Raw genomic sequence first — 13,852 nt, 5'->3', positions numbered from 1 at the left:
CCTACCTGAATCTGTGCTGCCATGTGAGCCAAACTGGAAGTAAACACAGTGGTGCCAAGCGGCCAGACTCAACAACATCACACACAGCAATCCCACAAGTGCCAGCAGCAACCACTTGGAAAGGTAATAAAAAAGAAGCTGGGCACAGCGGCACACAACTATAATCCCATGGCTTGGGAGGCTGAGGCAGGAGGACTGCAAGTTCAAAGCCAGCCTCAGCAAAAGCAAGGTGTTAGGCAACTCAGTGAGACCCTGTCTCTAATGTCTCTAAATAAAATGCAAACTAGGGCTGGGGATGTGGCTCAGTGGTTCGAATGCTCCTCAGTTCAATCCCTGGTACCTCCCCCCACAAAAAAGAAAGGTAATATAAAAGAATGGCATGTCTTTTTCTGAAAGAGGAGGGAAAGATCTTAATAAAACAAAGTAGAGACTGGGCATGTAGTTCAGTGGCAGGCCACTTGCTTTGCATGAATGAAACGCTGTCTCAAAATAAATAAAAACACCTGGTTCAAACCCCAGTACCAAAAAAAAAAAAAAAAAGTCGACCAGGGCTGGGGATGTGGCTCAAGCGGTAGTGCACTCGCCTGGCAAGCGTGCGACCCGGGTTCGATTCTCAGCACTACATACAAACAAAGATGTTATTTCCACCGAAAACTAAAAAATAAATAAATAAATATTTTTAAAAAAATGTTTTAAAAAAAAAAAGTCGTCCATTGAACCCAGGGGTCCTAACCACTGAGCTACATCCCCATCACTTTTTAATTTTTTTATTTCAAGACAGGGTCTGGCTAAGTTGTCCAAATGGGACTTGTGACTTCAGCCTCCTGAGTAGCTGGGGTTATAGGTGTGCATTTATTCAAAGACAATCTGATATTATAAAAGTTACTATTCCTAAGCCAGGAGCAGTGGTACACACTTGTAATCCCAGCACTGTGGAAGAATGAGACAGGAGGATCACAAGTTCAAAGCCACTCTCAGCAACCTCAGCAACTCAGTGAGACCCTGTCTCTAAATAAAATACGATACAGGGATGTGGCTCAGGGATTGAGTGCCCCTGAGTTCAATCCCCAGTACCCCCCCCCCAAAAAAAAGTTACTATTCCTAATGGTTTGATAAGTTTAATGATATTTCAGTCACAATCCCATAAAGACTTTTTTTTTAAATTTTTTTTATTTTATTTATTTTTATGTGGTGCTGAGGATCGAACCCAGTGCCTCACACAGGAGAGGCAAGTGCTCTACCACTGAGCTACAATCCCAGCCCCCATAAAGACTCTTTTAGAACTGAAACAGCTGGCAAGTTCATCTAAAGGGACACTCAAGAACTCAGAGCAAGGCCTAGAAATGAAGGTCGAGAACCTGGTATCTAGACAAGCATCCACTAGAAAACTCACTAGGAAAAATGGCAGACATTGGAACTGCAGATGGACCACACTGGACCAATAATAGATGCCTGGGTAAGCTTTGAATTTCTGATCAGTGCACCTCTATCTCACACATGGGCAGATTCATGAGTCCCCATGAGAAGCACCTAGTCAGCACTGGGGTCAGTACTTTTAAACCAGAAACACACAGACTCCAGCTTCTTCTGAACCCAAAGAGCAGGCCCTACAAGGTCACATCCTGCATGGCACCCTAGGTAACCACTACACTCCCAGCCACCCACAGACCTTAGAGTTGGCTTCAGAAAAGCACACTTCAGCAGGAATAAAACTGCTCTGTGTGCATACCTTAATGCTGCTATTCATCAGAAGATTCCATGTCAACAGTCCTGAGACTATGAAAGTGAAACTTTACTAATCCTGTATCTGCTGGGTTGAACTGGTGGTGGAAGGCACAGACTAGATCATGCTTTTTCATGTTTTTTTTTTTTTGGTGTGTGTGTGTGTGTGTGTGTGTGTGTGTCAGTACAGATTGAATCTGGGGATGCTCTACCCCTGAACTATACCCTCAGCCCTTTTTAATTAGACAGGGTCTCGAATCCTGTCTAATCCTGTCTTGAGACCAGCTGGCCTTGAACTTGCCATCTTCCTGCCTCACTCTCCCAAGCTGCAGTGATTACATGTGTGCACCACCACACCAGACTACGGGCAATTCTCTTAGCCAGTTTTGTCTGTGTCTAACCAACCACTGCATGTTCAGCAGCAATTCAGCCACAGAAACATTGCCTGAGCCCAAGACGCCACACAGGCCTGGTTGCTCATTCCAGCACTGACATATGCCACAGAAATCAAATTGTGCTTCAGTAACAACCAAACCTTCACACATACCTCATAGTTTTTATTTTAAAGAATTAAATCTGGGGGCTGGGGATGTGGCTCAAGCGGTAGCGCGCTCGCCTGGCATGCATGCGGCCCAGGTTCAATCCTCAGCACCACAAACAAACAAAGATGTTGTGTCCGCCAAAAACTAAAAAAATATATATATTTAAAAAAAAAGAGGGCTGGGGATGTGGCTCAAGCGGTAGTGCGCTCGCCTGGCATGCGTGCGGCCAGGGTTCGATCCTCAGCACCACATACCAACAAAGATGTTGTGTCCGCCGAGAACTAAAAAATAAATATTAAAAAAAAAATTCTCTCTCCTCTCTCACTCTTTCTTTAAAAAAAATAAATAAATAAAAAAAATAAAAAAAAGAATTAAATCTGTCACTGGGTACAGTGGTACATATCTATAATCCCAGTGACTCAGGAGGCTGAGGCAGGAGAATCTCAAGTTCATGGCTAGCCTCAGCAACTTAGCAAGATCCTGTCTCAAAATTTTAAAAAAGGGGGCTGGGGATATAATTCAGTTGGTAGAGTGCTTGCCTCACATGCACAAAGCCCTGGGTTCAATCCCTAGCACCACAAAAATAAATGAATAAATAAAATTTTTTTTAAAAAAAGGGGTTCGGGATGTGGCTCAATAATAGAGCACCCCTAGGTTTAATCCTGAGCACCCCACCCCATAAAATTAATAATATCAAATTAACAAAAACCCCTGCAAACTCCACAGCTATAAGGAGTATCTAGTGGCACTGGTGTCCTGCTCTCTCCCACAGGAAGCAAGAAGCAGCTGGGTTGTTGAAGGGAAAACAGATGAGCACCACTGTGATGTCTTAAACTGAGAGCCTAGGAGGAAGAGAAGGTCTCCCTAACACAGGTAAGACCAGGCGGAGGCAGATGCCAGCAGAGAGGACATGCAGGGCAAACAGCCACCTGGGGTAAGCCCATGTACAAAACAAGGGAATGTGGTTGCCACTTCCTCTAGGAAGCTCTTCTGGACTGGCCCACTGGTCTGGCAGCGGCATCACAACCTTATCTTAGACACTGTGACCACCTATCCACTATTGTTTGTCATATCACTAAACTGTGGGTGCCACAGGGAAAGGCTAAGTCCACCATGCCTGAGGTACATCCCCAGAGCCAGGTGCAGGGCCTGCTGGGGTCATTCCCAAGTCAGGATGCTCCTGAAGGACTGTGTTCAGGGAGGGTCTGCTCTGCGCCCACAGAAGATCCCAACACCCCAACTGATACTGCCAAACAGCATAGGGCATGATGACATGGGAAGCTGTGTGGAGCACAGAAAGACTACCACACCAGATCACCAGGGCTGTGTGCAGACCGTAGGTGTGACTGTGCTAAAGCAGCTCATAAGAAAAAGGGCTGGGAGGGCTGCAGGTGTGGCTCAGTGGTAGAGCACTTGCCTAGCATGTGTGAGGCACCACATAAAAATAAAGGTTTGGGGCTGGGGATGTGGCTCAAGCGGTGGGGCGCTCGCCTGGCATGCATGCGACCCGGGTTCGATCCTCAGCACCACATACAAACAAAGCTGTTGTGTCCGCCGAAAACTAAAAAATAAATATTAAAAAATTCTCTCTCTTAAAAAATAAATAAAAATTAAAAAACAAAGGTTATTGTTATTTTGTATACAACCAGAGATATGAAAAACTGTGCTCTATATATGTAATATAAATTGTAATGCATTCTGCTAAAAAAAATAAATAAATAAAGGATCTAAAAGAAACAAAAACAAAAGAAAATAGGATCTGCTCTTTCCCTGACAACGCAGGAGTTACCCACCACACTCAGCATTCTCAAGCAGACAGGTACAAAGTGATGAGTGTACTTACAGGCGGCTTATCAGCCCCACGGTGCTGGCACAACTGAGACAAGCACGATGCCGGTGCCCCAGACTACCTATGACAAAAATAAGGAAGAAGTAAGTGAACAGGTCCCAACCAGGCATCTGTGAAAGTCTGAGAGTAGAAACCCATTAAGTTTCTGGAAGCCTGGCTTCCAAGCATAGCTAAGTGAAAAGTCTCTCCAGTTAGGAAACAGGGTCTTAGGGCAGCCCTGAGGAGAAAGCCAAGCAGGCCAAGCCCTAGAGAAAGACCACTGAGTCCCCGGCTTAGGACCTATAGTTCCTGCCTGTTGGGAACTCCTCCCTACTAGCCTTGGCTGGCTTTGATGGTCAGGGGCCAAGGTGTACATGACCCCCAATGCACACGCAGCCCTACAGATCAAGCAACAACCCCAAGGTGACAAGGGCTGAAGATTATAGGAAAAACCAACACCAAAAGGAAGCCGTTTCTTGGATAACAGCTGTGATGAGCAAGCATACAGGTCGTTTTTGGGGTTCAGACATGTTCTGATGCTTTCCCTACCTCACTCTAGTACTCATAAGCATGTCAGAGGTCACTAACAGCACCATGAGGGTGGTGCCATCAAACTGCATGCAGGGGACAAGACAGTTGTGGGTGCAGTGGATCCAGGGGCAACAACCCCAGAAGGGCCAGCTCAGCCTGTGCAGAGGCTAGGTAGGCAAGAAGCCAATAAGACTGAAGGGTGGCACTGTGAAATGCCATCTGGCCCAATCCTCCAGGCAGTGGGAGTGGCAGTAAGGACATCCACTTGTCATTTTATGTCATTACCAGGAGGCAAAACTCATACTTCTATGGGAAGGGTATCTAATACCACCAAATGTCACATTTAGGACCTTAACCAGACTGGGGACAGTTTGGTTAGTAAGTTGGGAGCTGGGGATGTTGTTCAATGGTAGAGTACTTGCCTAGTAAGTTGGAGCTGGGCTCACAAGTGTTTAGTCAGCACAATTCATAATGTAAAAGATATTAGCTACATTCTTACATGCATCAAGCCCTACAAGTTAAATGTAAAAGTACAGGGTCATGAGCACTTCTTCACAGCCCCTTCTTAAGGTGCTGCACTTCCTCCCTGCCTGGCCACTCCCGTCCCACCAGGATTTGACTCAGAATTTCCCACCTACCTAGCCCCAAGCTGATAGCCTAGGCAATGCTGCTTTAACAGTTTCAGTCCCACTTCCCCCGCCCTACCCAAACCCACTCTGAGGGCTATTCCAACTCTCCACAGAGACCCCTGGGGGAAAGGTCACCCAGGATGTGAGGGCTCAGGAGCCCATGACCCTCAGCAAGGGTGTCCAGGCTGCCTACACTTTTGCCCACTACAAATGTGGGTCCCACAGCTCCCTCAGTTTTGGTAATTTGCACAGAACCTAGCTAAGTGCTTCCGTCACTGTCACAGTGCATCACAAATGAGCAGCTAGAGGAAGAGGCATAGAGGTTCCTAAGCACATCAGGCTCCTTCACAGCCTCATTACACAGGCACAACTGGACTACACTACAAACCCAATCTCATATCCTTCCCTTCCCTGGAGATTGAGGCTAAAATTCCAACTCTCCAATCTCAGCCTGGCCAGCCCCACCTGCACTTTATACTTTGATCCAAGAAGGGACTTGTGAATAACAAAGCCACTACAGTCACACCCAGAAAATTCTGTCACTCCAAGAGCTTTAGGAGTTCAGTAACCAAGATCAGGCACAGACACCAAATATATATTTTTACTATACCACACTTTACTTCTCCTGGCCTCCAGAAGAATAAGCTCCCATGTCAGGATCCTGACCTCCTCCTCTTCAGAGGTTTCCCAGGGTCTCCTGGGACCTGCACTTTGAAGAGCACCAAGAACTCCTCCTGACCCTCAGCCTGCTCCTCCATTGTCCTCCTGGGTTTAAACAACAGCACTGTGGGGCCTTGGGACTGGATACTTCTCTCCCACTAATTCTTCAGATGGACTTCAAACACAGCAACTTTCTCCCAAAGAAAGCATGGAAAGGGGAAGGAGAGTACCAGACAAGCTCACCTTGGCCTGGAGATGAAGGTCAATATCAACAGTGATAATGAACAATGATAAATCATCTTGACAGTACAGAGGCTAGATAGGATGTGATGAGAATCACTTCATCTCTGTGCCCTATTCCTTCAAACCCATTATCCTCAGTTTAAGTATGGGAAAAACATTTTTTAAAAATTGATGAGAGAAGCATTCTACAATATATCTAACCAGTACTCCTCAAAACTATCAAGATGGGCTGGGGTTGTGGCTCAGTGGTGGAGCACTTGCCTAGCACATATGAGGCCCTGAGTTCGACCCTCAGCACCACATAAAAATAAATAATCAAAATAAAGGTACTGTGTCCATCTACAACTTAAAAAAAACAAACAAACTATCAAGGTCATGGAAAACAAGGGATGCCTAAGAAAGTGTCACAATCTAAAGAGCCCTAAATGAATGTGTCCTGAATGGGTCCAGGAGCAGAGAGAATATCAGGATAAAATATGTACAGAATAAAGAAAAAGTACATAAAAGTATGTGCTGAATAAAGCATGGAAAAGAATAAAAATAATCTTAATATAGTATTGGCCTTAGCTCATTAGTTGTGACAGTGAACCACACTAACCAGGGGTCTTAATAATGGCCTTCCAGGGGAATGTCACTTCAGGGCATTCAGGAACAGGATTCCCACAGCCCAGCCCGGAGTCCCATTGGCTCTGAATTCCCTTATTGGTTCTGCAGCGAACCATCTGCCTACAGTGTACAATACTAAAGAACATGTTCTTAATAAATAAAGAACAATAACTATATATTTATTCCAAAACAAAAATATTCTGTTCTGGAATAAAAGCACAACAAAACGAAAAAGAAAAAAAGAGAAAGAAATCATCTAACTTTTAAGCCATAAACATGCTATAGAAATGCGAAGAGGCAGAAGTACTTCATCAGCATCCTGAACACATCAACAGGTACAGACAACTCTGACAGCAGAGGCGGCGGGAACTGGGCAGCTCCTGCGGTCCTCCCCACCCGCCCTCGTTGCTAAAAATGACAAGAACCGTGCCTGTCCTGGTGCACTTGTAATCCATAAAACGTCCAGAACTGCATTTTCCCGGGTGTCTCACCCTCACTGGGTGACTTTTACTTTTATGGCAACCTTACAAACAGGACACAAACGCGGAAGGCCGCTGAAGAGCCGGAGCACCGGCCGCCGCCCGCAGCCAGCCCGCGCCCCACCCGGGCAATGGCGGGCGGGCGGGTGGTGCCCGGGCCTGCGGGCTCCTGACTCCGCGACCAGAGCGTGGCCACAGGGCACGCCCGTCCTCGAGAGTGGACGCCGCGCTTCCCCGCGGAGGGGGCACGGACACTTTTCCACGCCCCCTCGGGGACAGTGACCTGGAGCGACCCGGGCGACTAAGGTCAGAACGTCGCCAGGCGCCCCGTGGGCCGCACGCGGCGGGGAGGCGCCCGCGCGGCCAGCCCCGCGCACGCGGCACCCGGACCCAAGCAGAGCCCCCGAGATCCCGCGCCTCGGCCCGGCCCGGGTGCTTACCCCGCGGGGCTGCGGCGCGGGGCGGCGGGAGGAGAGCAGGGCCCCGGCCGCGACAGCTTCTCAGCAAGATGGACGCCATGTGCAGGCCGAGACGGCCTCCTGCGGCAGCCACTTCCTCCTCCTCGACGGCCGCAGCTCCTCACCGTCCCGGCAGCGCCTGGGCCCGGCCCGCTCGGACAGCCGACGGGAACAGTTGGCAGCTGTCAGCGGGCGCTCAGCTCAAGGACCCGGCACCAGCAGCCGCCATGTCCCGGCACAGACGTAGGGCGGGCGGGGCGGGGCGACGGGCAGCCGCTCCCATAGGCCCCGCGGACGCCGGACGCCAGACGCCCGCCAGGTGAGAGGCGGCCCTGAGCCGCTGACTACCGGCCCCGGCGTGCACCGCGGCGGCCCGCCCATCCCACCTTTGGACTGCAGATCCCGGCAAGCACCGCGCGCCGCGGGCACAGGGCATTCTGGTTCTCGTGGTCCCGCGGGACTTCCGGCGAGCAGTCTGCGCACGCGCAGTGGCTCTTTTGCGGCGGCATCCGCAAGCAAGCCGGTATTTTAGCTGCTAGCCAGCTCGGCACTGTACGTCGCGTACGGCTTTTGGGATGCTGGGGAAGCGCTCGCTAGCGCCGTAAGCTCTCCAGGGGCAGGGAGCGGGACTGAGGCCACCCTTTTCTGTGGAGCGCCCAGGCCGCCCTCAGCTCCAGAATAGAGTGACCTAAGCCCCACCGTCCCCTTCTGTCCTTAAGTTGGGGGTGGATGGAGTGAAGCAGGCTGAGAAAAGGTGGGGACCCGCGGGATGTAGGCCTTGGCCACTTTGGCCCTCCCCAGCACGCCCCTTCTAATAGGCCTGCACCCCAATCCAGGGACACCAGGCGCTTCCTTGGGATTTCCCTCACTCTGACCACTTCCCGGCCTTTGCTCTCAGGCTCCCTGCAGAAGGCCTTACCCACCCTTTCCCTGCCCTCTCCATCTTTTTTTTTTTTAGAGAGAATTTTTTAATATTTATTTTTTAGTTTTCGGGGGACACAGCATCTTTATTTTATTTATTTTATTATTTTTTTTTGAGAATTTTAATATTTATTTTTTAGATTTCGGCGGACACAACATCTTTTTTGTATGTGGCGCTGAGGATCCAACAGAACCCAGCACATCGCTTGAGCCACAGCCCCAGCCCCTGCCCTCTCCAACTTGTTCATATGTATAAACTTAGGGCATGGTCCCTCCCTCTCTGCACTCTGGGTGTACAAGTGAGGAACTCCTGATCCCAGCCAGCTTCCTAGTCTTTGAGATGTTATTTGAGGCTCCCTCCCCTTCACCCACCTCTCCCAGCACAGCTCACTGGGAAAAAGTAGCCAGCCTAGTCCTTTTCCCCAAACCAGAACCTTAAGAGATGGGCCTGCGTGGGCCTGGAGGTCCCATCACCCCAGGGAGGAGATGGTACTATTTATTTCAGGGCACTTTGAGTATGGTCATACTAAGTGTAGCCATTTCAGTTTATAAATATATAAACAGGCTGAGGCTGTGGCTTAGTGACAGGGCACTTGCCTAGCATGTGTGAGGCACTGGGTTCAATCCTTAGCACCACATACAAAAGTAAAATAAAGGTATGCTATCCATCTACAACTACAAGAGAAAAAAATTTAAATATAAAGAAGGTTTTTTGTTTGTTTGTTTGTTTTTTTTGGTACAGGGTATTGAACCCAGGGGCACTTAACCACTGAGCCACATCCCCAGTCCCTTTTTGTATTTTATTAGGGTCAGGGTCCTGCTGAATTACTTAGGGCTTTGCTAAGTTACTGAGGCTGGCTTTGAACCTGTGATTCTCCTGCTTCAGCCTGTAAACCCCTAGGATTACAGGCATGTGCCACCGCACCTGGCTGCATTGTACACTCTTAACACCCGTGAAGGATGACCCTGACATGGCAGTCCAAGCTCAGAACCCTGCCCAGTCATTTGTTTTAGCACCATGGACTTTTTGTGTTTGTGTGTGAGCACTGAGAATTGAACCCAGGGGTGCTTTACCATTGAGCTACATCCCAAACCTTTTTTTCAGACTGAGTCTCACCAAGTTCCTGAGGGCTTCATTAATTGTTGAGACTGACCTGGAATTTGACAGTTCTCCTGCCTCAGCCTCCAGAGTTGATGGGATCACAGGCTGAGCACCAGCTCACCTAACTTGATACCAAGGACTCTCCCACACTGTATGTGTCCTCCCAGTGTTCCATGACCCTTGCTTAGTGTTTACACTGAGAAATCTGGTGGGATGTCCAGGGTAACACAGGCCCACTTAGGAAGGCATTAGGGAAGGGGCTCGGCACTTGGCTGGGGGATTTAGAATCAGGGTGCCACAGGAAGACAGCAGGGAAGGGCTGGGTGTGCTATCTTCAGGCCACACTTGGCTTCTTTTGTGTTTTGTTTTTGTAATTGTTTTTGTTTTTTGGTGCTGGAGCTCCACATTCCAGGCAAGTACTGTACTCCTGAACCATATCTCCAGTCCCTACATTTGGGTTCAGGGCAGGTAGAATTGGATTTGCCTCTATTGAGTTTGTATTGTGGTACTAGGAGTGAACCCAGGGGTTCTCTAACACTGACCTATACCCCCAGTCATTTTTATTTTATTGATATCGGGATTGAACCCAGTAGCATTTAACCACTAAGCAACATCCCCAGCCTTTTTAATTTTTTTTTTTCTTTTTTGGTACCAGGGATTGAACTCAGGGGCACTCAATCACGGAGCCACATCCCCAGCCTTATTTATTTATTTATTTATTTACTTATTTAATTTAGAGACAGGGTCTCACTGAGTTGCCTAACATCTCATCACTGCTGAGGCTGGCTTTGAACTCACTATTCTCCTGTCTCAGCCTCCTGAGCTGCTGGGATTACAAGCATGTACCATCACACCCAGCTCTTAAATTTTTATTTTGAGACAGGGTCTCACTAAGTTGCTTAGGGCCTTGTTAAGTTGCAGAGGCTGGATTTGAACTTGTGATTCTCCTGCCACAGCCACTTGAGCCGCTGGAATTACAGTCATGCACCATTCCACTCAGCTTTCAGCTTATTTGTTTTGAGCAAGGTCTCTAAATTGCTGAGGGTCTCACTGAGTGGCCCAGGCTGGCCTTGAATGTGGAATCGTCCTGCTTCAGCCTCCTGAGTAACTGGGATTACAGGTGTGCACCACCATGCCTGGCTCCCTAGTGGGGTTTTCCCAGGAAGTGTGATAAAGGGAGAGAGGATCAGGGAGAGAGGATCAGTAGAGTCAAGGGTATATGCAAGAGAGAGACTGTAAGCCTTGTCTGAGAGACTTAAACTTGGAAAGGGAAGGACAAGAGGGCACAGTGAAAGGTGGCATGATCACTGGCCTGTGGGCTGAAAGGGGATTTGGAGCCAGGTACCAAAGTGAGTGAGCTGAGGAAAGGGATACTTACCACTGAGTGGTGGATGGCTGCAGCTTACTGGTGCAGGCTGCAACTAGAAGCCCTGACCCTCCAGGAGAAGAGCCTAAGGCAGGATGAAGAGCCAGGTTGCCCTTCTCCAGGTACATGCAGTTGAAGGAAGCAGAGAGCTATCTCCAGCCCCTTCTTGTGCCATTGGAATGACCTCCATACAGCGGTGTCTCCAGGTTAGGGTGTGTATGAGATGGAGGTCCAGCCTGCTTCCTCTCACAGACACACCTCCTATCCTTTCACCTAACACAATCCTGGATTGATGGAAACAGCTCAGCTAAAACACTGTTCTCACCAGCCTCCTTTGAAATTAAATCCAGGACTTGGGATAAAGGTCTTTGAAGGGAGGGTGATCCATTTGATGTCTCTGCTTCTTCCTGCTTATGTACCATTGTGAGAAGAAAGGAGCTTGGACTTCCTGCCTTGGGCTCACTCGTACCTAAGAGTGAAAGCATATTTCAGCCAGTTATCTGGAATGTCTCTGCACATAAAGCTGGACTTATCCCTAACAAATTGAAGGACAGATTCCTAGAATTTGGATCACTGGATCACAGCAAATGTTAATGTCTATTTGTAAACTTTCAAAGTGTAACACACATGAAAGTCAAAGTCCTAAATAAACATTTTCCCATCATATACACACCCAGGCCATCTGTGCTTGGATCCAGGTGGAAGGCTGCCACTCTACAGAAGCCTCAAGCACCCTCTGACCTCACATCCTCTCAAAAGTAAACTCTGACTATTGCTACCAGCAAACATCACTTTTGGCTTTTTAATTTTTTTCCTTATATAAATGGAATCAGTGTAAAGTTTTTTATTTATTTATTTTTATATTAGTAATGTATGGATCCTATGGGCATTTAGCCAATGAGCCACATCCCCAGCCTGTTTCTTATTGTGGCACAGGGTCTCACTAATTTGCTTAGGACCTTGTTTAGTTGCTAAGCCTGGTTTTGAACACATGATCCTCCTGCTTCAATCTCTCATGTAACTGGGATTACAGACATGCACCACTGTGCCTGGTGGCTTTTTTTTTTTTAAGAGAGAGAGAGAGAGAGAGAGAGAGAGAGAGAGAATTGTATTTTTAATATTTATTTTTTTTTAGTTCTCGGCGGACACAACATCTTTGTTGGTATGTGGTGCTGAGGATCGAACCCGGGCCGCACGCACGCTAGGCGAGCGCGCTACCAGTTGAGCCACGTCCCTAGCCCCCTGGTGGCTTTTTTTAATTCACTTTTATGTCTCTCAAATTTATTAACTTTGTGAGTAATGGTAGTTTGTTATTTTTCATTGCTTTATAGTATCCTATTGTGTGAATTGAATATACCATAATTTGTTTGCTAATACAATGGTTGACCGACTCTTGATTTTTGGTCATAATAAATAAAATTGATGGTACTTTTTTTTTTCAGTACTGGGGAGTGAACCCAGGGGCACTCTACCACTGAGCTACATCCCAACCTTTTTGAAATTTTATTGTGAGACAGGGTCTTGCTAAGTTGTTGGCCCAAAGCCTGCAACCCTCCTGCCTCATCCTCCTGGATTGCTGGAATTACAGGTGTGCATCACCACCCAACTAATTGACATTAATATTCTTGTACTGAATTTCTGCTGAGTATGCATGGCTTCTAGGGCAATGGGATTGCTGGGCAGAGGGCATGCTTAAGTTTTTATTATTTTTTTAATTTATTTTTTTAGGGTTGGAGATGTGGCTCAAGTGGTAGTGTGCTCACCTGGCATGCATGAGGCACTGGGTTCGATTCTCAGCACAATAAAAGATATTGTGTCCACCTAAAACTAAAAAATAAAATATTAAAAAAATTATTTTTTAGAAGTAGTTGGACACAATACCTTAATCTTGTTTATTTATTTTATGTGGTGCTGAAGATCGAACCCAGGGCCTTGCACGTTCTAGACGAGTGCTCTACCACTGAGGCACAACCCCAGCCCCTTCAGTTTTACTTTTGACAGATGGTTTTCCACAGGGGCTGCTCAGTTCCCTGACACAGGCAGAGCAAGAGTGATGTAGTCATTCCACATTCCTACCCACAACTGGTTCTGAGATGATTGCGGTTCAAATCATTCTGGAGGATAGTGACATATTGTGGTTTCATTTTGTATTTCTTTAATGACTAAAGTGTTTTTCTTTTGTTTTTGTTTTTAGCCATATTAAGGATTGAACCAGGGCCTTACACATGCTAGGTAAGTGCTCTACTGTTGAGCTACAAACCAGAATTTATGAATTTATTCATTCAATTATTAATTTATGGTGTTACTGGGAATTTGAACCCAGGAATGCTCTACCACTGAGTTATACCCCCAACCCTTTGTTATTTTATTTTGAGACAAGGTGTTGCTAGGTTGCCTAGACTGGCCTTGAACTTTGTGATCCTCTTGCCTCAGCCTCCCCATTTGCTGGGATAACAGATAGCTTCTTCTTTTTTTTTTTTTTAAATCTTTTATTTATTTTTTAGTTTTCGGCGGACACAACATCTTTTTTGTATGTGGTGCTGAGGATTGAACCCGGGCTGCACGCATGCCAGGCGAGCGCGCTACCGCTTGAGCCACATCCCCAGCCCCAGATAGCTTCTTTCCTTCTCTCTTTTTGGCAGTTCCTATTCACCAACCAACTCATGGTTGGTCCTAATCAGAGACATAGTCAACATTGAGCTAATAAGCTTAAATTGCAAGGTCTGTTCTCTGTGTGGACCTTTATGAAACAGGGCAGTCACGTG

The 13,852-nt window shown here is 47.3% G+C and overlaps 1 protein-coding gene across 2 annotated transcripts in view; it reads right to left on the bottom strand.

The window, feature by feature from the left end:
- The window catches only part of Letm1 (leucine zipper and EF-hand containing transmembrane protein 1), a 40,443-nt gene extending 32,483 nt beyond the window's left edge, over positions 1 to 7,960 (bottom strand). For both annotated transcript variants that reach the window (XM_026380375.2, XM_026380377.2), the window contains exons 1-2: positions 7,681 to 7,960; positions 4,108 to 4,174 (exon numbers count right to left, since the gene is read on the bottom strand). In XM_026380375.2, the coding sequence (XP_026236160.1) occupies positions 4,108 to 4,174; positions 7,681 to 7,759 (146 nt within the window). In that variant the 5' untranslated portion in view covers positions 7,760 to 7,960. The remainder of the gene's footprint in view (positions 1 to 4,107; positions 4,175 to 7,680) is intronic.
- Positions 7,961 to 13,852: the final 5,892 nt, after the last annotated feature.

This window comes from Urocitellus parryii, chromosome 10 (genome assembly GCF_045843805.1).
Source record: "Urocitellus parryii isolate mUroPar1 chromosome 10, mUroPar1.hap1, whole genome shotgun sequence".
Lineage (NCBI taxonomy): Eukaryota > Metazoa > Chordata > Mammalia > Rodentia > Sciuridae > Urocitellus > Urocitellus parryii.
This window is presented reverse-complemented; position numbering and strand designations above follow the sequence as displayed.